This window comes from Patagioenas fasciata, chromosome 4, assembly GCF_037038585.1.
Source record: "Patagioenas fasciata isolate bPatFas1 chromosome 4, bPatFas1.hap1, whole genome shotgun sequence".
Classification (NCBI taxonomy): domain Eukaryota; kingdom Metazoa; phylum Chordata; class Aves; order Columbiformes; family Columbidae; genus Patagioenas; species Patagioenas fasciata.
The window spans coordinates 68791711-68817088 of record NC_092523.1 but is presented as its reverse complement, the minus strand read 5'-3'; the positions used below and the strand labels follow the sequence as shown (position 1 = coordinate 68817088).

General features: G+C 42.0%; 3 protein-coding genes across 3 annotated transcripts in view; 2 read left to right on the top strand and 1 right to left on the bottom strand.

Moving 5' to 3' along the window:
* Nucleotides 1-6850, top strand: part of FGF2 (fibroblast growth factor 2) — a 33778-nt gene extending 26928 nt beyond the window's left edge. The window contains 1 exon segment of the mRNA XM_065837783.2: nt 1700-6850. Within this exon segment, the coding sequence (XP_065693855.1) occupies nt 1700-1885 (186 nt within the window). The 3' untranslated portion in view covers nt 1886-6850.
* On the bottom strand, nt 2143-16027 carry NUDT6 (nudix hydrolase 6). Its single transcript, XM_065837787.2, has 5 exons — nt 15841-16027; nt 15202-15405; nt 9615-9670; nt 6221-6275; nt 2143-2784 (listed from the first exon to the last, which is right to left on the bottom strand). Exons 1-5 carry the CDS (start codon nt 15998-16000, stop codon nt 2396-2398), a joined length of 864 nt encoding a protein of 287 aa, XP_065693859.2. The 5' UTR covers nt 16001-16027; the 3' UTR covers nt 2143-2395.
* The window catches only part of AFG2A (AFG2 AAA ATPase homolog A), a 200319-nt gene continuing 190924 nt past the window's right edge, over nt 15984-25378 (top strand). The window contains 7 exon segments of the mRNA XM_065837782.2: nt 15984-16004; nt 16007-16217; nt 16653-16777; nt 17996-18153; nt 21188-21246; nt 22347-22982; nt 25173-25302. Coding sequence (XP_065693854.2) covers nt 15999-16004; nt 16007-16217; nt 16653-16777; nt 17996-18153; nt 21188-21246; nt 22347-22982; nt 25173-25302 — 1325 coding nt within the window. The 5' untranslated portion in view covers nt 15984-15998.

Sequence of the window (25378 nt, the reverse complement as noted above, 5' to 3'; positions counted from 1 at the left end):
AGTGCAACTGAATTGATGGACTGACAGACAGTGTATAAGAAAAGAAAATGCCATCCTCTCTACCCCCACATCAAGCTCCTGCAGTGTTGAACTGCAGCCATCTTTGTATTTGAGAAAATAATTTCTCTTGCTTAAAGCGTAGGTTCTGCAGGCAAGTTTGTCACTGTTACTGCTATGAGAGCACTAATGTTCATTGAAAGGTGTTTTGCTGCATGAATGTGCCTTGGGATAAATGCAGTTAAATACAGATAGCGATCCTCTTCCTATAGAATGAGATCGTATTTGTAGCTGTTTATATGTCCTCTTACATTGCTAATACAGACGAACAACGTGGTTTGTTGGTGAGGGATTATGGGAAGTGAATAAATTGACTATGAACAGCTATAAATACTAGTCACAGTTAAATGAGCTTGGGTTTAAGTGCCCCAGGCAATAATAACTATCCAGGAAATTTGTGGGTTAAAGTCTTGCACTAGATAATAGCAACCTTACCTGATCTCACTGCTATGAATGGGATTATTTGAAAATGAACACTGTTTTACACCCCGAGGGAGCAGTGGCTTCTTCTGTATGCAAAGCTGTGCCGAGGAAAGCGCATCCCGCTGTATTCATTAATGGCAGGCGTACCTTTGGAGGGCTGTGTATGCAGTTGAGCATCTTCTGTCTGGTGACCAAATGTGGAGTGTAAGAGAAAGACATACGTAGTAATGCCCTGTAATGGTCTCCCAGCCCCCAAACGAATTCAGCTTTGGGGCCTTCTCAGCCAAGAACAGTTTTTACATGTTCAGTAAATCTCAGTGAATTTCTTTTCCATGAACTTATCCAAAAGTGACTTGAATCCATGTAAGCTGGGGAAACTATAACTTCCCATGGTAAGGAGCTGCACAGTTCAATTGTTACCTGTCAAGTGAAGAACCACCTTCTTTTGTAGGTGTGAAGGGATGCTAATTCAGGGGAGGGGGAGCAGGTTTTGAAGACATACTTCCTTAAACAGAGAAATTCCATAGATGCACTTCTAAACACTAACCAAATATGCTTTATTTCTATGCGGTATAAACCTGTTTGCCAGGTCCGCTCTTTTCTTAAAATTATTTTAGAAGTTTTGGATTTCAAAAAATCCTGAGCAGATGCAGGCTTGCCATTGTTTCACAGGGGTGTAAATACAGATATGAAGTGGCCTTAGGAAAGTTAAACCTCACAATTAGAAAAGAATAGGCAAAGGCTGCAGCTGTGCCATACTATTTATCTAACTGCTAAAAGGTTGGTTTGAGGAAAGTGAGGGAAATACTCGCTTTTCTATTACATCCTGCTTTTCTTTTTGGTCAAATTACAACCTAGGATGACATGGCAAAACTGCTGAGCGTGTAAGTTGAGATCTCTCATCAAGTGCCAAGGCACAGGGTTCTTCACTTAATGGTTTGACTGAATTTCAGATCTGAAAAAGTTACGTAGTGAAAGCAAATTAGAATCTGCTTGGTGTGTGTTAAAGACAATAAATGAATCATAGTTAAAAACTCTTCTTCTTGTAGGTGTTTTTAACAATATTGTAATGAACTGTAACAAACATGAAACATTTAACATGAATTCCTTAAAACCAAATGTACTGCTAACTTGGGTTCTTGATAAGTTAGTCTGAGGAATCTGAAGAATTGATTTGTTGTGATGGAATGTCAATAATCCTTTTCTCTTTCCCTTTTAGAAATGTGCAACAGAAGAATGTTTCTTTTTTGAGCGTTTGGAATCTAATAACTACAACACTTACCGATCACGGAAATACTCTGATTGGTATGTGGCACTGAAAAGAACTGGACAGTACAAACCTGGACCAAAAACTGGACCTGGACAGAAAGCTATCCTTTTTCTTCCCATGTCTGCTAAAAGCTGATCGCCCTGGCAGATTCCGAGTATATACGCCACACTACACTAGAGAGGTTGAGTTTCCTACTCCTCTCCAAAGTAGCAAAAATATAAGCAATTATTTGCTGATATTATCTACTTGTGCAGATACAACATTAAAACATGAATGTTTCATACTGTCTTTATATTGCTCTTTAAACCTATTGTGCCAGTGTGTGTGGAGGTAAAATTACTTGGAAAAAATATATTTACAGGATCAGTAACACTTCTGTTTCCTGCTAGATATCTATGTAGAGATATTTTATTTACCTTATGTTTGCTTTACAGAGTAAAGGAAGACAAATCTGATGCACACTTACAGAAATATTTACCTTTTGAAATAATTTATATCTCTATAGTGTATTAGAGAATAGAGTAAATAATTACTTTCTAATAATTACCTAAAAAAAAAGTCCATGGATAACTTTAATATGGTCTAAATAACGCTACAATAATGCTTCTAAATTATTATTATAATGAAATGTGAAATTTATTGCTATCATGTAATATTGTTATAGGACTCGGGCAGCTCCCTGTGGTATAGTTTGTAGAACAGGCCTGTGTAAACAGCTGGAAACTCTCTCATGGTTATATCAATCCTATCAAACCCTTCCCGGTACCCATAAAGTAAGAGTTTAGCGACGTTGCTGGTGATGGGAGTAGCGTGTTTGGTCTGGGCAAGCTCCTGGAGGTCCATCCACTCACACCTCAGACACTCCTCCTTGCAGAAGCTGATGTTGAAGGAGGAGGGCTGCAGGCGACAGATGATGTACATATCCGACTGCCCAAAGGCTCCAGGGTGCTTGTGTTGCTGTCTGATGCTTAGGATGGACTTGAACTCTGACTTGATGCCAGTCTCTTCAAAAACCTCTCGAACTGCTGTGTCTCCTAGGTGAAAAGAGCAATCCTTACAGTCCGTGTGATAGCTTAACACTTTAAATCTTTTGATTGCAGAAAATTTCTAGCTCAAGGTGTTCTCTGTTCTGCTTCATAAGCTTTTCAGAATGTAAGCCTGCTTATTTCACCACAAGGATAAGCTAATTTTTTGGTCCATGAACAAAACTAATTGCTACATGGCTTCCTTGTGTATATCCTACAAAATGATGTCAGAAACTTTTGATAAGACTGTACAGGGTGTGGCTTTGAAATGGACAATCTGGTGGTTGCCAGCTCCACTGATCTCTTAATCCAAGAAGGCACCGCACTGACTTTTCAGTCCTTTGAATCTTAGTCCTTGTCCCTCTCCTTGTCTCTGTCCCGTTTCAGGGCCAGACCCTGTGCAACTGAGCGCCTGTGTGCATGTCAGATCACTCATCAAATCACTTGGCTTCATTGCACTTTGTCACAAGGTGTTAACAACATGGGTAAAACTGCTGTTTGAAGAACACGGAACACATGCTGCACATGTACATTTTATGTCCGCCAGCCAAAGTGATGCAAGTGTTAAATTCCCTGTTACAAAAGGAGCTGTAACTTCAAGGGTCTAGAGAGTCTGTGTCCTGTTCTTCAACAGCAAAGACTTTGCTCTTGAACTTAAAGAGCTCAAATGAGATATTTTTGATATTTCACTTATTTCCCCAAATTCTGCAGTTTTCACTGTAGTCCATTCAAATCCTTGAGGGTAACTACTGGCAGGTAAAATAGTAACTTTCTTACAAATCTAGTTAAACTCATAGTTGTGTCTTGTTTGAGTGGTAAATACATACAGCTGTTTTGCAGTGTTATCTGCTTCAGTTAGTTCACTTTCAGTTAGGAATCAGTGTGTTGGCTTACTTCCAAAAGCAAAATATATTTTACAAGACCTCGTAGAGATTCACCTTCCTCTGGAAGCCTGCATCTTGATGTGTCAGAGGTGAACAAAGCAGACATTTTAGAGGTAGTTTCCAATTTTTGAAAAGAATTTGAGGACAGGCAGTGGCTAGCAATACATGAATAAAATTAGTTATCCAGCAGAGGCCAAACAACTATATATTAATGGATGAATGGCCCTGATTCCACACACACTTCTGCCTTAGCTCAACTCCCATTTTGCACTGGAACGACCTGTGTGAAGTTTACACCAAGCAGATAGAGGTCTTTGTGGGACTGGACACCCGCCAGTGCATGGTGCCTGCAGAACATTTATGTTGTGACTTTATTTTATAGTATTAATTAGTTAGAAGGCTACTGCACATGGGGAAAAAGTACATGGGGGAAGATACTAATTTACCAGTAGTGACCCTTGGAGAGATTTCATTTTAGGCTGCCCAGAGAGGGCCCTGCAGTCCTTTGGTTTAAAATAGCGGATGTGAAGCAAACTCCCTGTGGCAAGTGGTTTTATTATTAGACAAGGGGCTGTATTACACAAAAGTGATCAAAGAAGGTAAGCAACTGAGATGGTAAGGAATGCTGAGGCAGGCTATGGTAAGAAAAATGAAATAATTACAGATTTCATTTAAACTTTGAGCTTTGCTTCATAAAGTGCCTTTTTCTGTTTCCCTTTTATTTAAATGTACATATATATTTAAAGATATAATGACAGTTAAAGTAGAAGAAACACTAGGGCTTGAGTTTCAGAAATATTCAGATACAAAAACGTGTGCACTTTGCTTAATCTGCGTTATGAAACTATTCATATGACTTGTGCAAGTCAGTCTGTACTCATTAAAGTAGGCAGCCATATATCTTGTCACTTCATATAATCACAGGATTTTCAAGCATTGTAATTGCAATTTGTAATTGTAATCGGAAATTTATTCCCTTGAATGACTAAGTTTTTAAGGTTTGATGTAAGGATAAAAAAGTAAAATCAAGTTCTGTTATATTTTGTGCTTCACTAATTTCTATCTTCTTGTAATATTAAGATGTGATGCAGAGAATCATAACTTTTGTTGTGATACAGTTCAGTAGTGGCAGGAGGGGAGCTGTAAGAGATTTGTTTCCTCCCAGATCTTTCTCTGTACCTACATCCAGGCTCTGGCCATAACCTCACCCATTATTTGAGGGATGGCCACTGGCTGACTGACTAACAGAATTTCTCTGGGGAAGCTGTGGCCAGTGCCGGTCGTTCTTTTCCCTTAGTACAGAAATCCCCCTGGTGTCTCCTGGCCTAGATCCACGGCCTGCCCTGTGAAATGGGCCTGGCTAGACAACAAACAGGGTGTTCGGGATTTTTTGAAAACATTAATCCATTTCACTATGTTATCTGTATGTGCACTGTCAAGCAAATTAAGTTTGATTTCTGTCACCGTGTTTGATGAAAAGACTCGGTTTTTATAACTCATGAGTCATGTTTAACTACAACTCGACCATATCCCACTAACTAGACAATATCTCCATGTATTGAAATAATGAACTGGAATACAAGCCCTCCACATGTTGTTGTAGGAAGACTGCTAAGATAATGTAGAGCTATTCCTAAGGTGTGAAACAGATTTGGGAAACATGGGCTCAACACCCAGTTTGCCTGAGCTGCCGCTTTGCTCTGGGCAACATCTAAGTCCTGCATTACTTATTGGAAGAATATATTCATATCTGAATACTGACGTGGGGCTAAATTAACATGAGCGAACTAACTTTTGAAACTAAGACATATCTAATAATTGCAATGTAACTTAACAATTAACCAGTCTATGGATTGTAATTTTAGGGGGTGAGATACAAGGAGAAAAAGAACCATTTATTATCTGTTTCATAAACCCCCTTGTTCATTCACCTTTGAACTTAACCACAGCAGTATTCATTGTTGGCTGGGCTATGCTGGGTACAATTGATGGGTTTCCTCATATCTGCATTGTTTTTTAACACAGAAGTGCCTTATGTTTATCAAAGTAGGTGCCCGCAAGACTCGGGCGCTGCACTTGATGCTGGTCCTGTGCCCAACAGCTTAGTCTAAACAAATCAAATGGACAAGGGTGGGAGGAAGCAAGTGTATTTATTTTAGTTTTGCATGTAAAAATGGAGAGTTGGAAAGTTTTGCTCAGTACATCATTGAGCTCACTGCCCTGGATTCCAGTGAAGCTGAGAGCTTGTTGTTTCAGTGTTATTTGGGTTATACACCGATTACCTTAATCCTCTGCACTTTCGGCTCGTATTACAGCATATCGAACAAGCTTACAAAAAACAAGCTGGCTTCAAGCATTTGTTTAAGAAAAATTGTGGAAAAGGGTAAATGTTACAAATACAAAGCTGCTCTGCCCTCAACATAATGTCATCCCATTACCATTAAGGTCATAGGATCATGTCACTTCATCCGTTCACCACTGATTCAAAGCAGTGATTAGTCACAGGAGCGATGTGAGTCTTAGAATTCTGTTGACATCTGACCTGGTATCCGAGGACTTACCAATGTCTTCGCCTGGATTAGACAGCCCTCCTGGAAATTTCCATGCATTTATAGTCTGTATTGAAGGAAAAAAATATTAACGAAGCATGCAGTCTGTTTTGTACTCTCTAATATGAAGTAGACAATTAACACGTGACATTTTTTTTTTTCCTGTTGAAGTTGCAGTATTTTAATTACTCTCACAAACATCAGCAAGGCTTCAAGTAGGAACTTCTTGCTGATGTGATGGTCAGAGATACCTACAGTCTGTACAAAATGTTGGAACAAAACATCTACTGATGGAAGATACAAGCTAAGAGTCAATAGACAACGTTGCTGCTAGATAACTAGAGCAGTTGAATATTAAAAAAGCTGCTACAGAATATATAGTCTTATATTTAATCACTAATGTATTCCACTTCTATGGTTTTGGCTTTTAAGAAATGTATATATATTTAATCTTACAAACAGTTATTATGATTGTAGTACTGTTCTATACTGCACTGGCTTTAAGATGACTTTGTGTGTCTGTAATAACCATTTAGTGTAACTTGTTTGTTTTTATGGAATACAAAAACTGAGGCCTTGTGTGTGATTTATGTAGAGAAACATTTATTGAATTGCAATAAAGTTCAATACTTAGAATGTGAAGTGCAGACTTGGTGGTGGTGTTGATACTGGTAAAGAAGTCCCAGTTCTTACACCTCTTGCAAAGGCACAAAGATTTGTAGGCTTTATATCTGTGTACTTTTTATTTCTTGCCTTATTAAAAGTTTATGTAGGAAGAAGTTAACCTTCAAACAGGAATAAACGCTGTAAAAATGTACTCTCTGGCACAGGGAGCATAGAGAGGGAAGTTGTACGCTTTCCAGAGATTTGAAACCCCACCAACTACATTGGAAAATGTTTTTTTCTGGGCATGCTTAAAGGGTTTGGATAGAAATTTAAAGTAATAGATTAAAAATAGTGCAGACGGAAAATACATCACACAGTATCACAGTATGTTTGGGATTGGAAGGGACCTCAAAAGATCATGTATTTATCCATTGGCTTTCAGATTTGCTTTCAGTTCCTGGAAGTCAGTCTTTGTGTGCTTTCATGATTAAACCGAAACAGCTCTTAAAATTCCACTAGCTGCTTAATTTTTTTTTAAGCTTTCAGAACATAATTTCTATTAAAAGTCACTGTTTTAGGGAAATTGTTCATTTTGGGGGGAAGGAGAAAGGAAAAGAGTGCTGGAACTGACACTGGGAAACAACTGTCTGAGCCAATTGCTTGCACTGAGATGTTTTTATTTGCTCACTGCACAAGAAACGTATGGGTATTCATACACTTAGCTTTTATGCTTAATTTATCCACTCCATAAGAAAGCTGTAAAGGGGGGAGTACAGAAACAATCACTTTTTTCCTTTCACCTTCCTTGCTCACCGTGCCAAGTGTCAGCCTTGTTCTGGAAAGATAACCTGAAATAGTTGACCTGGAATATACCCAGCCCGCTTTTCAGAACGAACTGGAGGGAGGAGGGGTGCCAGGCTGGCCCTCTCCTGCTTTGGGGCCAGCGGCCAAGGAGGTCATGTCTGGTGAGTATGAAATTGCACCTAGAACCTGAATAGAGCAGCTGATGCCTCTGTCAAACTGGATAGAGATATTTGCACTTAAAATGGCTGCGAATGAGCTTGAACAAAACCACAGAGTTGAGTGAAACCTGAAGCCTCCTGGGCTCAGTTAAGAAACTACTGTTTCCTTCTAAATATGCAGGATGTGCGGTTTCCAGTTTTACTCTGCAGCCTGTTAAAAATATTTACTAAAAGGTAAACATGCAGTTTTGTAATTTGTGGGCATAAAAGGAACAATAAAAGTAGCATTTCTGAAGTTTACTATATGCTTTTCTGTTCCTGGAGAGTCTTTAGAACTGGAACCTCTTCTGGAGCCTATAGCTTGCATGTTCGACTTATGCTTTAACTAGTAATTACTGAATGTAAGCCTGATAGTCCTGCTATAGAGAAGTCCTTGGAGAATTTCACTTTACACTAAGTAAAACTATAAAATTAATAGTTTACAGGAAGCAAGAACAAGGTGTTTCTCTTCTTCTGAACTCATGTTAGAAATTCAACGTGTTGTATGACTGAACCTGTCTATGAAAGCATCCTTCATTGAAATTCATTAACTGTGTTGTAGTTACCGATGAACATAAGTGATGGTTAATCTGGGTCCTGAGAATGCATCTCTTAGTAGCTGTTCCAGGAGAGACAGAAAAATGTAGCCACTGAGATTCTGGCTTGGTTTTAAATATATAAAATGAAAATTATGCAAACATAAGTTACTGTATATAACATTTGACTGTTTCCATGGTAAAACTGCAGTTAATCTCACTGTACTACAGAAACTTTTATTAAATTTGCAGATGAAAGCATAACGGAAGCTAAGTATATTTGAAATGGAATAGCAGAGGCAACTGCTGATGAGCTGGTTTATTATGGGTATTTCTGGATCCTCTAATGAAAATGCCAGTCATCCAGAGAAAGATACCCAGGAAAGTTGGCAATGTCCCTGTTGAGATATATGACTGGAGTGTATGTGCTGCAGTTATTTTTAATGTCTCCCATCTGAAATACTTTATTACATTTTTAGAGGCTCTTTTAAAAGCAGAAAAAGCAGGGCTGCTGCGAAATGCTTTTGTACTTTAGATTGTCTTATGCTAAACAGTACCATATATTTAGGTTGTTATTTTACCTTGTGTTTTTACTGGGATGATGACATTTCTGCCCTTGCTGTATTAAAACCTCGGTTATCCTGACAGAGGCTGGAAGGCATTACCCATGATGGATGCTCGGTTACCTCAAGCCACATCACAGGACCCACCATTGCCACGCTTAATACTCTCTGGTTTGGCTTGCTTAGTATTAGTAGCATGGTCACTTAAGCTTGTGAGAAATTAATGATCTTTACACCTGCTTTACAAAGGTGGTCTCCAGGTCATGGCAAACCATGTTATTGCTTATTTAAAGCCACAAATATGCCTGGAATTTTTGAAACCACAATCAGAATCCTTCTCCCAAAAGCTGCTGCGAGCCATGAGGATTTTCCAGAGGTCTGTGTGGATCCAAACACAAGATCAGGGGCTCCTGGGTCAGTTACAGGAGAAAAGGGAAAACTCAGAGCAGAAAGGATACTTAATTCTGCTGATTCAATCACCAGTTATAATTAACAACAATGCTGTTGATCTTCAAATTCTGTATTTTTTTTTTCTTCAAATGCAACACAGCAATCTGTTAGATGGCTGCCAAGACATTACTGAAAGGAAGTAACTTTATCACAATTTTGGACTAGAATGAAAATAAAAATATCTTTGTTTTCTACTACAGAGTAGGCTTATCTAAATGAACTCTGTTTTGTAATGCTATAACAAACTTACCTTGTTTCTGTCTTGTACGACCAACACCTTTCCAGTGCTTTCATCTAAAACAGCACCTAGTAGACAGGCAATATTGAAAAAGATTGTTAGATGACTGCATTCAATCTTAACAACGGTAAGTTAACATGTTTTGATAAACGATGACAAACCCCTGCTGACACTCAGTTTGTAGTTAGGAAGAACTGTCTGGATGAACTGCAGAAAGTGGTTTTGTCGGTGAAAAATGACTATGCAATAAAATATGAAAAAAGGTTAAGAATCCTGTATAAAAATTCAAAGTTAGCAATACCAAGATAAATACACCCCACATTTAAGTTCCAGATTAGACAAGAAATTAAAAGAATAATTGACTTGCTTTATTATCAGAACTAAAGAATGCAAGATCCAGATCCAAAGAATGCAGCAAAGCTGTGTGCTTCAGCAGACACGTCTGTAATCTTGCTCAAAACACAGAAATGTTTCCAGTGACTCTGGCTGAGTAGCCACGACAGGCAAGCTTTCTCCAGTGAAATTAATGACAAACTCCCTGCCTGCTGTAGTGAAGATTTGAGTGTTTTCTGTTAATAACAGACAAGGTTTAGTATTCAATGGACTGACTGTACTGATAATGTTCAACTGGTTGACTATCTATAAACTCATACTGTGCTACCCAGCTAACAACTCATGATAGGAACTGCAGAGTAATCTGAGTTAAATTGTTAACAATCAAAAAGCATTGCTTCCACATGGAAAAGTGACACTTCCACTTGAGTAAAAAGAATGTTTCGGGATGTAGGATTGAAAAGTTCAGCTTTTCTTTGTGTCCTCAAGCTCAGCCCATGACTCTCTGCCACAGACTGCAAGTTTTCCTACTTTTTAAACCCAAGTGCTTTCATGTTTAATCATTATGTCACACTCATTGGTCATAGTTTAAAAATGTGTTCTCTTTAGAACAGGCATTTTCTCAGATTTTCAAGTTGTGCACTGTGGTGAGCAGAATGGGTACAGTGGTGCAACTTACCAGGCTCTTTTCCACATCAGTCATGCATGGGTTTTAAATTAGTAGTTAATGATAAAAAAATGCTTATATCATTTTACAGCAGGAGGAAGAGTATATGGACAGATCTGTGATGATATACACATTGAAAATGCTATGGGGAAGTATTTCCACAGAAGGGAATTATTAAGGAATGAGAGTCCAGCTCAAAACATCCTCTGTTTTTTAATAATACACGGCAGACTTACGTGTAGGAGGAATATTTAAAAGATGAAATACCAGTCTTCCTTCAAGATACGTGAAAGGACGTGCTTTAAGAGGGTAGTCACACATCTGCCTCCCTGTGGCTTGTGACTTTACAATTTCATTCCTTCTGTAACTGCTTAGCAGTGTCCAGGTTCAAGTACTCCAATGATGAAAGGAAGGAACAAAAGGAAAGCAGGAGCAAGTTCGATTCCTGCTGTGATTACAGGGGTTATTTTCTAGAAAAGCCATTCTTTAGCCAAGTGGCTTGCTGAGACCAAGGAGGACTTCTGAAGAAAGGAAACTGCAACTTGAATCAAACAGAAAGAATGTGTTCTCTCCTCTGTTTCTCCAGAAATCAATGCCTGTGAAGCAGTGAAATTCTGTGAGATGGCCAGAATCTTTGCTAGGTGGTACCTAAATCCTAAGCAAGAAGAAAAAAGCACTAATGGGATTTGCTGTCTGGTCTCATTTTCCCAAGTGTAACTCAGGAGCCCCTCTGCTGAAGCTTGCTGGGCTACACCTGGTTACTATCAGTGAGATCAGAGTTTGGCTGCAGGCTCTGACTGGGGTTTTTAAAGCTCTCACTCCTGCTACAAATGTGGTACCTGGAACTGTAAATCATCCAGTGCCAGGATGACTTTCTGGAAAGGTCTACACTTGCAGCCTAACAAAATAATTGCTATTACAACATTGCTTTGTTTTGAATGTTCTCTTGGGAAATAGGTAAGAAAATTATTTAAAAAATCCCTCAGACAACTCCAAACAATGAGTAATGGAGGGGAAAAATATCCTCCCTCTACCTGTTTTATTTATGACTGATATAAAATGTATGAGACGATGTTCATGGCTGAGAAGCACTTGTCATTCATGTAGTGAGCGCACATGACAGCTTCCATTGTAGACATCAGCAGGCAGGAAGAGATACTTCATTGTAAAACTGCTTTGGAACTGCTGTGCCCTGGGCCGCCATAACCTATCAAACTCCATCTTCCTGTGCAGTTTGACGTTTATGCAGCTGCTCGTTTTACACAGTTCTGTAAGTAACATGACTGGCCAAGGCTGGTGATCACGGCTGTGTATGTGCGTGGAGACCCCTCTTTCTCTTCAACTTCAGTGACTTTGTTTCATCAGCTAGCTTAGGAAGCAATAACAGCCACACTGTAAGACTTACGCTGCACAGGAGGTACAAGAGAATGACTTTTACTTTTCTTAATCTCATTTCACTTTCCTTCCTCAACTTGTCTTCCCACGCCATTGTTATGTGGCATATTTACAAATCCGTCACTTTCTGGCTGGCAGACCACTTCCTCCTAAGAACTGAGAATTTTGGAAATGCTTTTCAAAAACATTTTAATCATTTTACACACCAGAAGCTTTTTTTGGACCTTTACATATTTGGAAAGTCCTGCCGCCTACAAACGGATGCAGTAAGTCAGCTGGAAGATACATCACATATTCCACTACTTCTAAACAATGATGGCCAAGCCCAATGAGTAACGTTTGCTACTCTCTGCTTGGCAACTCTGATCCAGTCTGGCAAACGATGACCTGACCTCGCTTATTCACACCTTTGTCATCGCTTGGCTGGGTGATGCTGAACCCTGTGGGAAACTCCAGACAGCCACAACCCAGCTGCTGGGCTACCTGGCAATGCCGGCTGGCTACCTGCCGCCTGCTGCCTGTGCTGCCCTCCTGCGGGCCAGCAAACCACGCTTAGCGGCTCCGCTTTTTATTTTCAGGATGCTCAAGGGACTAAGTACTGTAATTAACTAACTGGCTTTGACATGAAGACTCTCATCAGCAAATTTGCTCCTCTTTACTGCAGAAACTTTCTAAAATACTTTTTCTGTGCAGGAAATAAAAATGCCAAGGGTTGGAGACATACGCACAATATAAATGTACGTAGTTAAATAATATTTCAATAAAATTAGAATAAAGCCCCTCCTCTACCCAGGCTCTCCCTCCTGAAGTAGAAAGATAATGGAATAAACGTATACAAGGTGGTATCTACACTGCTTAATATATTCTCGGAATGTGTCCAAGTTCCACCAAGAGTGAGTGGAACAGAGAAAGGAAAAAGTTGTTTTACCTGCCCAAACGCCTTCCTTAAGTCTCTCCCTCTACTGAAGAAACTCTATTCATGAATAAAAATGTACAGGTTTGAAAAGTGGTAGCAAAGACCATATACATAATATGTTGTGCAATTTTTAAATCTGTGCAATAAATAATGAAATACATATAACCCATTTATGAAACTCTTTTTCTTTCTTCAAAGGTTTTTCATACTTGCAGTGTGCAAAGTGTTTATCTCCAAGTACATCAGCAGATTATGCTTTGAAAGTGCGTTTTTCATATTTTCAAATGTTTATTTGAAACAATTTTCAAAGTTATGATTTTTCCTATATTACATTCTTCCTGATAACCATCAGGCTCACAACACATCCATCACATGATTTTCTTTTAAACAGCACTTTCAGCTGTGCAAAACCTACTTCAGAAAAATCCCCTTTCAGTTAGTCACGTTTTCTCAAACATGCAAGTTTTACCCATAAGGAGTAACAGGGTGCTTTCGGCAGCACAATGCACTATCTTGCTGGAGTTTAATGCCACATATTTTAACGGTGAGGTTTTCGTACCTCGGGAAAACATGCTCTAACATGTCCATTGAAGCGATCCAAGCCTCTCTGCAGCTTCCACGCTGCCCTCTGCTGGCTTTGTGACACGAACTCCCACTGCCGATGGCAGCAGGAGCGATTTTTTGTATTCGAAGGCTTTGCTTTTCCAAAGTTTTCTTTCACCTGACCTCTTGCTACACAGAATAACCCAGCTCTTATGACTCCAATCTAGCCAGATTTCTCAAAGGGCTACTTAGGAGTCTTAAAGCTACCTAGTGAAGAATTAATGCCCCACACAGCCCTTGCAAGCCACGAACAAGCAAGTCAAGCTTATAACAGCAGAGATGCACTGTTACTCTCCTGTGACTGTTACAGCCTCTACCAGCACGCAAGGGGTCCAAACCATCACTGAGTAACGGGAAAGATAGCTGCATATCTGTGGAAGGCTGCTGAGAGAGAGGGCAAAAACATTCGCATTTGGTGAAGCTGAGTGTATTTTTGGCTCAGTTCCGTGTACTGTGCTGTATAAAATAAATGGGAAATTGTCTTATCTAGTTCCTTGGGAATTTCCTCAGTTTTCAGAGCAACTCCTTTCCAGCTGTGGTTGTGGGAGGTCTAGATGGGTAAGAGTATGGTGTCCAGATGTTTGTTTGTAAAATATGTTTGGGTTGCAGATTTCCAGGCACAGCCAAAAGCAGGTTTGGACCCTTGTCATTTGGGCTAAAAGTTGAGCTGGCTCCTGAACAATCCCCCTTGCTCCAAGTTCGCCCCATTTACAGACCTTACCCTGACCACAGTTTAAGCAGATGCACGTATTTTAAGCATCTACATAAGGACAGGAAGCAAAGAAGTGGGTTTTTTTTCCTAAGTTGTTTGTAGTTACTTTTTTACTTTTAAAATCGAACCACTTGAACCTTGAAATCCTACCCCTCCCACCTGCAAACTGAAAGCCAAGATATGTTTCTCAAAAAGATCACAGAATCACAGAATGTCAGGGACTGGAAGGGACCTCAAAAGATCATCCAGTCCAATCCCCCCACCAGAGCAGGAACACCCAGATGAGGTTACACAGGAAGGCGTCCAGGTGAGTTTTGAATGTCTCCAGAGAAGGAGACTCCACAACCCCCTGGGCAGCCTGTTCCAGTGTCTGTCACCCTCACTGAGAAGAAGTTTCTTCTCAAATTTAAGTGGAACCTCCTGTGTTCCAGTTTGAACCCACTGCCCCTTGCCCTATCATTGGTTGTCACTGAGAAGAGCCTGGATCCATCCTTGTGGTACTCACCCTTTACATATTTATAAACATTAATGAGGTCACCCCTCAGTCTCCTCCAAGCTAAAGAGCCCCAGCTCCCTCAGCCTTTCCTCATAAGGGAGATGCTCCACTCCTTTCATCATCTTCATGGCTCTGCGCTGGATGCTTAATGATGCTTAATGATGCTAGATGACTAATAACAGTATTAGTGAGTTAAACTTTGAAGCTTTGGGACCACATTTTCTTCTCCCTGAGCTGTTAACCATTTTCTCAAACTGGAGTAATTTGAGAAACTTCTCTATCGGCCTGTTTAGCAACATGCATGGTTGCACAGGTGCATCCATGACCAACGTGCTTCACTTTGAGAAGTTCCCCAAACAGTGAGCAGGTTTCCACACACTGCTTGCGCAGAGGTGCAGTCCGTTCCCTGCCGAACCTGCTCCTAAGCGTTTAAAAGCCATTTCTTGGACACAACCACTCTTTTTTTTTGTAACTAACCTGCGACTCCCAGCTGGTGGGTGGCGAACCCCGGCAGCCGGCTGGGCCCTTCTCCCAGCCACAGCGTCAAGGTGGACGAGCCCGGCTCCGCGTGGTGGAAGGTGAAGCCCTGCGCGGCGGCCGCCGCCGCCAGCCCGCTCTGCAGGATGGGGACGCGCAGCCACACGGCAATGCGGCCTTCGTGCCGCCAGCGGGCCAGCGCCTCTGCCCAGAGCAAGGCAAGGTCACCCGTGGGGACACGGGCCCACTAGGACCCTCTGGGTCCCCCTCGCCCTTCCTCCTTCTGCTTTTAAACCCTGTTGTGCACAAGCACTGGGATTCATGCCTGAAAATCCGTATTTTTACGTAATTTACCACAGGGCCAAGTGACCATCGGTGTGCGGTATGACTGGAGGAGTAGGGGTGCGGCCAGCTCGGCATTTCAGGCGGCTGGGTTGGGTGTTCACACACGGACAGGTGACTCTTATGTTACAATGTGGCGGGAGGGAACGTCCCTGCGCCGGCAGCCCGCGGTTGTGTGGAGGGCAGCGACCGCCGCGCCGTCCAGCTGAGGCGGCCGAGGGCCGGTCACTCACGGGCCCAGGCGCCCCGGGAACCCCCACCCGGCCCACCCTGCGGCCCCGGGGACCCGGCACTTGCCACGCAGCCACCGCCCGAAGGCGGCCCGCTCCAGGCGGAGGGGACGGCGCAGCTCGGCCAGGTCCACGCTCACCCCCCCGAACTTGTCCGGCCGTGCCCGCAGCCCCGACAGAGCCGCCCAGCCCCGCGCCCGCCGCAGCGCCCGCCACAGCCGGGCCATGGCCGCGCAGCTCAGCAGCGGCGGGAAGCGGCCGCCAACGGGGCGGTGCCGGCCTCTGCCCCCGGAAGCGCTCGGCAGCGGCCGGCGGGCAGCATGTCTGCCGGCTCCAGGAGGAAGAGCAAGGGGCGTGCGGCCCCGGGCGGCGGCGGCTCCCCGCGGGCTCACCCCGCCGAGGGCGGGCCGCTGGTGCTGGGCGTCGCCGACGCCGTGGAGGCAGGTACGGGGGTGCGGGTGGCGGCTCACGCCGGGCAGAGGGCGGCTGGTTTAAAAATGAGTCCTGGCAGAGCAGGGTGGGTTCCAGCTCCCCCGACCCCTCACGGAGACGAGGAGCGGGGGCGTGGGGTCTCTCAGGCCAGGCCGGCTGAGACCCCGTGACATTTGTTTTTTATGGCGGTGTGGGAGAGTGACGGCCGCCGCGGGAGGTACCGCCGGTGACTGGAACCGTACGGAGCACCCAGCGAGCAGCAGTGTGTGCCGGCGCCGTGCCCGGGCTGGGCAGAGGCGCGGCTGCCCCGGGGGGACCCCGCTCCGGCCCCGGGGGGACGCCGCGGCCGGGCCGGGCTGGGCGGGGGAGTGTGGGAAGCACTGATCTTCTCTGACACGTGGGAAAATAAATGATTATATATTTTTTTATTTTCTCTGAAACCGTTAGGAGATGACAAGGTCCCCAGGATGCTGCGCAGGGCCCTGGCGCAGCTGTCGCTGAGCAGCATGAAGTCCGCAGGCGCCTGCATCGGCCGCCCGGTGCTGCTGGGCGCCGCGGGCGGGCGGCAGGAGGTGAGAGCCGGTCCTGCCCTGCCCGCGCGCTTCCCGCACTTCCCCTGTGCTCCTGGTGGGTTCCACGGGCGCCGAGATGCGCTGTGCATCGAGGAAGACCGCCGGTGTGCTTTTCTGTGTTTTCTGTGCTGTAGTTACATATTTCTTTTCAGAACTAGACCATGAGCCAGCACTGTGCCCTTGTGGCCAGGAAGGCCAATGGTATGCTGGGGTGTATTGGAAGGGGGTTGGTTAGTAGGTCGAGAGACGTTCTCCTACCCCTCTATTCTGCCCTGGTGAGACCACACCTGGAATATTGTGTCCAGTTCTGGACCCCTCAGTTCCAGAAGGACAGGGAACTGCTGGAGAGGGTCCAGTGTAGGGCAACAAAGGTGATGAAGGGAGTGAAGCATCTCCCTTATGAGGAAAGGCTGAGGGAGCTGGGTCTCTTTAGCTTGGAGGAGACTGAGGGGTGACCTTATTAATGTTTATAAATATGTAAAGGGTGAGTACCACAAGGATGGATCCAGGCTCTTCTCAGTGACAACCAATGGTAGGAGAAGGGATAACGGGTTCAAACTGGAACACAGGAGGTTCCACTTAAACATGAGAAGAAACTTCTTCTCAGTGATGGTGACAGACACTGGAACAGGCTGCCCAAGGAGGCTGTGGAGTCTCCTTCTCTAGAGACATTCAAAACCTGCCTGGACGTGTTCCTGTGTAACCTCATCTGGGTGTTCCTGCTTCGGCAGGGGATTTGGACTAGGTGATCTTTCAAGGTCCCTTCCAATCCCTGACATTCTGTGATTCTATGAACTGGAAAAAAAATCCATGCTGCTGATCTTTTTCAATGAATTTAGAAGTCGTGTGTGAACATGTGTTGTATATACACACATGTATTTTATTTGCAAAGAAAGAGTGTAGCCCTTTACTCTTCTTTCTTCATTGTTCTATAGCATTTCCTGGTCAGCACAGCATATGCTTTTGTGTTACCTGCAGAATGTGTAGAATATTTTAATCTCCTTTGTAGGTGAAATGTAACCTCTTCTTTCTTGAAAGTGTCTTGGATCCTATCTTAGGAACTCAGTGCTACTTGTATCTTGCTCTGTGGCACCCAGTCCTTCTTTCCCCATGCCTGTGTTTTTCATAACAAAACATGGATTACTTTAACTGGAAGACTGTGAATGGGGTGGGGGGGAAACCTCAGCTAACATTTGTTTGCTTTGAAACTCTACCTAGGTCTGTACGGCTTGGCCCACCACAGGCTTTCCAGGTGGGAAAGTTGGGCTGAGTGAAACCACGCAGAAGAACCTGAAAGTAAATCCCGGCGACGCTGTCACTGTGCAGCCTGTGACCGGTGCGGTCATCCAGGCAGAGGAGGTTGATGTAAAGCTGAGGTATGGAACTTGTTATAACCTAGTGACATACCATGAGGTGTCTGCTTTGTGCTGCAGCCTCGTGCCTCTTAGAAGATGCTGTTTTTCTCTCTTGCTTTGATTGAATTAGTACCCACACAAAGTCAAACGTGTGCAGGTGTTTGTAGGATTAAGAGTGAAGTTCAGTAACTGGTGGCTGATTGCTGCTGAGCGCTGCCTCCTGTGTGGGCAGCAGAGTGGCTCAGCTGTTGTGCAAAAATCTCAACTGAGAGGTGGTGCTGGTGTGGGAATATAATGCCACTAAGTCCATTAGTCTTAAGAGATTCTTTTGTGTTCTTGTAAAGGATGAGGATGATTGCTCCCAGTAGAGTTGACGTCAGGTTAGAAGGAGCCTGCGTTGCTCCTCATGTCATTAGGAAATATACTGCAAACTACCATCTGAGCAGCTCTTGTTGAAATCCCTGTTGCGGTTGAGAGAACTACTGGCTCACAGTTTGCGGAGAGCGAAGTGATTTTTTTTTAATCACTTCCCTTCAGACCTTCACCTTTGTGTAGGTTTGTGCTCCACCTTTTATTTACTGGAATATTTCTTAGGATTGGAAATTCTGAAACATTTTTTTGGTTTTTACTTGAAATTCACCCAAAAGGGAGCAAATGTGTAAATCAAAGCTCTCTTGAAAAATTAGCAGTTTAGCGATCTGATGAATGAGTTGCTGTATTTGTCATTCTTGTAATGTTCCACAGAGTCAGCATTTGGGTTGACGTAAAATCTGATTATAGTTGTTTCCTAAGTAACGTTATTTTACAGTTACTTTGGAAAGTGTCCCAGCACTTTAATTTCTATAGATTACCCTCACTTCCCTGTCAAATTTCTGTTTTCAAACGTGGCGTTGTCATTGTCCATTTTAAGGGGGAGATGCTATTTTCCAGCATACTGACTCTCAGAAACGTTGGTAAGGCAATCTTGCTTTTTGTCAGCAATATAATCACTTTGGCTTCAATGATAGTTTTACTGGTTGACTTGGCTGCACGTTGTATGCTGGCTTCTGGTGTCAGCTTGTTGTGCCCTCTCTGCCACTTTTCTCACTAGAAAATGAAAAAACCCTGATATCTTTACAGATTTCTCCTATGGCTAATTTAATTCTATAGGAAATTCTGTTATTGTTACATACGTCTTGGTTGTAGCAGTGGTTGAAAACACTGATTTTGTTAAAAAGCAATGCCACATTAATTAATTAAATATAATCTATTTATATTTTCCCATGCTAATATGCAGTGTGTTCTTTCTTCAAAGCTGTGACTTTCACTGAAATATAAAGCTAAGGATGAGGTCAGAGGAATTGTTTGTAGCTTCTGGTTTTTGTGGTTACTGTAATATTTTTTGGGAACTGTTCCACAGTCAGAGGTTTTCTATCTCAGCCAGTCGAGAGTCAGGCTCCTAGGACTGTTGTACGTATGTACCACCAGATTCCAAGTCATGTAAGTGACTGTTTTTTCTAGAGTTACTCTAGGAGATAAAACATGAAAACAGTAACTGGTCTGTTTCAAGCCTGCTGATTGACTACAAACCATAGTGCCATCTGGACTTGTAAGAATATAAATTATTAAAAGAATAAACAGAAATCCCATTATTCCAGTACTGCCTAGTTTTCTAGATACTTTACAGGTATAGTTCATTCTCTGTGAATTAATAGCTCTGTGGTGTTGCTTGCATGCATAATTTAGCTTTTTCTTCCAGTTAAAAAATCAACCCCAACCTCAGACCCCAGCAACATAATTGCGTGTGTGTTTACTTGTCAGGAGCAGCTATGATTTTTGAGAGGTCTCCTCTAACTTAGCTCAATATCACAAGTTGCTTTCTTTGGGTTTTTATTTCTAGGTTTAGAGCTCCCCCCGTTGATCATACCTTTATGTGCAGCAGCCGTAACTGCTTTAAATGCCTTTGGTGCTGCTACTGTTCAGGTCTCAGTGTAGTTAATGCTTTTCATCATACAGGTCAAAGTGCTTACAAATGCCGTGAAATTCACGTGTAAAACGGATTTAGAGAAACCTTTATTTTATTGTGAAGGGCTAATCTGTGAGGCTCATACAAATTGGCTGAGGGGGGTAAATCCTGAGTTTTAAAAAGTGATTGTATGGACTTTAACAAAAGGTAGAGGTGCAGCTGAAACAGGAAAAGGATTATATGGATAAAGTGTCACTGAAAAACGATTGAATCGCTACAGCCTTGTACTTTGCAGTGTGTCTGAGGAGCAGGGAGAGTTAATGATGTCTGTGCTCTCAGTGAGTTGTAAATGTGATGTAAAATGTTTTAATATGAAAGACATTCACGTGAGACACCTATTACCTGTCATTTGCTCTGGGCTAAGCGCACACGTGTTCAGTCGTGTGTTAAATCCCAGCGATGAGACAGTGTTTGAGAAAACACCATGGGCCTGGCTGGGGCTGCTGGGGGTGGTGGCTCAAACCTTGTCTGTTCCATCACTTAAACTCGGTTAAATGAAAGACTAGAAAATGCATAATGGGGAAAAGTCGTACTGTTTTGCTAGTGGATGTGCAGTACTTCAGACATGCACGGTTTTGCAAGCACTCAAGGCACCAGTTTAATCTATAAAATGTGTGTTTATATGTGTGTTTGCAGGGCTGAAAGAGACCTTATCTGTAATCTTTTCAATTCAGTGAACGTAACAGTGAGCATTCTGCATGCTGAGATGGGAAGCATGCATTCCATATTTGTAATCTTAAGAAATGATAAATATAATTATGTTATTATTACATTATTTTGTATGGAAAAACTACATAAAAATTAATACATACACTTTTTCTGTTACTACGTGTCTAATATCTTCAGAATTAAGATTATATAATCTGAAGTCTGTAAAGTGCTCATCCACCTTTTCTGTTTGTGGGATTAAATCATATACTGTAAAACAGGTGATAATTGTCATCCTGGTACCTTAATGGTGTGGACTCTTTTTTTGGTTTTGAAGTAGTTACCATTTGGAAAATTTTGTGGTGTGTTGTTGTGTTTGTTTTTCTTTTTTTCGTACCACAGGGACAAAGATGCCACCATTAATACCCAGGAAATGTCTGTCTGTCTACTGAGAAACCTAGGTATAAGTTTTGTTGCTTTTCTTTTGGCTGTTTAATTTTTGTAGTAGATCATCACGTTTTGGATAGAAAAGCAAACGGTTTCCTCTTACGTTCTTAATTGAGGGCTTATGGCAAAATAGAGGAAGTTATTCTGCTAACACTTCTCTTAAGGATCTGTTTTCTTTGGGCTAAATAGTTTTGCCATGCTGTACATATCTAATATGCATTGATCCTGATTTCGTTTCTTCTGTCCATTGTGCATATTGCTGATTCAAGTTATGGTTGTTTAGCAATTGTGGCTGGCCCTCTGGCTGATACTGTGGTGCCCTTCAGAGTTTACTTGCACTGTGAAGAGAGCAATAAAAACAAGGCACAGGATTTTTATTAACAGGAAATCTCATACTCTGAATCTTTTTTTATGTTGGTGGTAAATAAGCAAAACTGCTGTTCATTGTATGGTAGGTATGTATAGATAAGGCAAAAAGCAAGGTAAATTATTCAAAGTGGTGCTACTTGAAGCACTCAGTGCAAATTGTTCTACTCAAAAGGAATCTTCTGGTTTAGGGATTAATAACAGTATTGCTATACTAAGAAGCAGGAAATGTGAACTGTGTTCCAAATTCATGAGTTTGGCTGGAAATAATAAATCTTGTTTACATTTTTGTCTCTTTTTTTTAATTCTGTACCTGTCTGCAGGGTGCATTCAGATCACATTTCCTAATCTGTCAACACAGAGGTTAAAACCTTTTTTTTAGGCCAAGGCTGTCAAGATGGCCTAAACATGAAATATGAACATGGCAAACACGATTGTTACTCCTTAAAATACTAATTCTATAATCTCCCTGTGTATGCTGTATGAAATTTAAAAGGCTCCAATTAATGATGAGCTTAGTATTAGATACAAATGTTTATCCAGTAAAGTCTGCTTGTGTACAAAAGGATCATCTGAATTACCTGAAATTACCTTGAAATTACCTAGATTAGGGTTTTTTTGTTAGGTTAACTTATACTCTTCAGACTTCCTGATTAAGAATTATATGAAGGTCTGAATATTATTGCTGCCAAAGTAGACTGAAATTTCATCATCTGTCTTTTTTTTCTTTTTTAATCCTCTCTCATAGATGGGAAAATAGTTTTGCCAGGAAACCTCTTGGCTTTCACCTTCTATGGCAAACTTTGTAACATCGTGGTGATGAAAGTGAGAGGAACCGATGGTGCAGAGCTGACTGCCCAGGGCAGCGCCGTTCCCAGTGAAATGCCTGAGCCGGACCTTGAAAGATCTGATTTGGAGACAAATTCACTAGATTTGTCCTTGCAGCTCAGCAAGATGGACATCGACGGTAGCCCAGAGGTTGAATGTATGAGCACACCAAGCAAACCGATGGATCCAGGTTCGCCAGTTACACCCAGTCCTGCTGTGGCAGCCAGTGGTCAAGACTCTGGTCAGGGAGATGAAACCTACAGCAAGGGAGGTGGTGCAGACCTCACCGATGACCTGGAGCTGGCGGGGAAAGGCGACAGTGAGGGACTCCTGCTAACTGGCAAAACTGGAACAGTGAGCAGTACAGACACATTTTATTTCATTTCTTCAAGAACTAGAATCAATTTTATTGAAACAAGGACCAACGTAGCAGAAGATGGTGATTGTGAGTCCCGGGTCACCTATGATATGATAGGAGGTTTAAGCAGCCAGCTCAGAACTATTAGAGAAACTGTTGAACTGCCCATGAAGCAAGCTGAACTGTTCAAGAGTTATGGTATGATGCTTAAGAGTTGGCTTTCTTCATTTGATATTAGTTTTTATCTTTAACATGGCTTTTTAAAAAAACAAACAACAAAAAAACCTGAAAGTTATTCTTCCAGGAATATGCACTGAATTTTATGTAACATTAATCTGGTGCACTTGTGTGTCCAAAAATGTCAAACTGTTTTATAATTATGCTCTATGGGTACTGTGAAGATGTTATGATCAGCTTGTGTGAAAAATAACTGAGTAAGAAAAAAATATTTGTCTCTAAGAAAATTTGGGTACGCATAAGCAGAACTTACAGCAAATAGGAAGGGTTGCTATACTGTGACATTTGAAAGGTGCAAATGTTTGTGTCTTCATCAAATTTTAACTTTTTTTGGTAGAGTCAACTAGTTATATTTTTTAAGGTGAGAAAAATTCAGATAAATTCTTCTGCTGTTTTTATCTCTGTGTGTTGTAGGGTTCCTGCAAAATTTTAAGGAAATGTTTAGGGCTGTTTATTCAAAGTACTCAGTGTGTTTAGTATGTAATTACAGGGTGGAAAAACTAACCTGATTACCATTGCCATATATAAAGTTGTATCTAACATATGTACGAACTTAGAGGTTGGTTGTGACCAAGATGAAACTCTGTACTGTGCATTTATCACAAATGGATACGTACATAAAGCAGGCATGTCTGCTCTTTGTACTGTCTAGGTGTGCATCACTGTGAGACAGGGCTCTGACCTATAAGTATTTCTTTCATATAATGTCTTTGAGGCTTTTTATTTCTCTGCCTTACCTCTTCCCACACATATGCTTTAGAGAGGAAGTGATTTCAGTGATCGCTGGGACAATTTCCATGACACGCAGGTGGCTCTTTCTGTGTGTGTTGCTTGGGCATCATTGGCAGGTGTTAGTGGGATGGTGTGAGGTGTCTTCATCCCTATGTGGTCCAGCTCAATTCGCTGACCTCCAGCCTCAGCATCACCGCATGTTTTGTGTTAGCTAAAAGGTTGCTTCAGCATTAGTCCCCAAAGTACCTGATCACATTCTTTGTTATACTAATTACATAAGAGATGACGATATTTCCTCACCAGTTACAAACCTTTAGTAACCATCCAGACGCTGAGAGTCATTGTCTGCTGGTGGGGAGCGAGGCTGTGGGTTGAGCTGAGACCTCTGGTGCAGCAGCTCCTTTTCTCGCTAGTATCAGAGACACCACACGAGGGAGCAGCACATGTTTTAATGCACTGTTGTCAAGTAACCTGTCTGTAAAGACGCTATTTCTATCCTCTGTCAGTTAGCAGGTCATTTTTTTTCATTTTGAGTATATTCCTGAGAGTCAGCCTTTCTGTCCACTCCAGCTCTGTTATTCTCTGTCACCACGGGAATGTGGCAACTTGCCTTTCAAGCATCATTCCCTATGTGCAATTGCAGTACCCAACTGATGTTTCTTGGTCGTGTTTTGGGAATGCCTTTGTGCCTGGGTCAATCTGTTGTCAAATGCTTGTCTGTTCTTTCTCCTTTCTAATTTTTCACTTTTTACTTTATGCCCATTTAATTTGGCTTTGCTGCTCTGAAGCTTTTATTTTTCGGCTGTTTACCTGGGATCATAATATTACTTCATGCACTTACCTGTAGTTTCTGTCCAGTTTTAACTCTACACAGTAGTACCTTGTTCTTCTAGTGTTCCTTATGTTTTGTGCCTGAATAGTTCTGTCTGTTTCAGCTCTCAACATTTGCCATTAAAGAGGCAAATTCATCATTTTGATGTATATTTTTCATCTTTTTCGAAGTGTTCTTAAAACAAGCCTTGTAGTATTTCTGAAGTTATTTGGAGTGTTGAAGAGATGTTGTTTTCTGATGTTGGGAATTTGTAATAATGACTCAGTCCAGTAACGTTTTGGAAAAAAAAAACCCAAACACACCAGAGAGCATAGGGAGAATGATAATGTCAAACTACTGAAAAATAGAAGAATGTAAGCAGAATCATTTGGACTTTAAAAAACATAGATGCCATATGAGAGTTCTCTTTCCCCTGAAAGCATACAATTTTGTCAAAATGACATGCTGATTAAAGATGTTACTGCTGAGGCCAAGTTATAACCAGTAATAACTGGAGCAGTGAAATGTGCAAGTGGAGGTTGTTCAGTCTGGCGTTATTTATCACAACTAACCTTCTCCTCTGTTTGTGTGCATGTGCTTGTTTAAAGGGATCCCTCCTCCCAGAGGGGTGCTGCTGTACGGCCCTCCAGGGACTGGGAAGACTATGATTGCCAAAGCCATTGCAAGTGAGGTTGGTGCTCATGTTACCGTTATCAACGGTCCTGAAATAATAAGCAAGTAAGTCTACTCATTTTACTTTCATTAATTCTGTAAAGAAGTTAGTCCCAAATCTGTACTGGCATCTATCCATTGG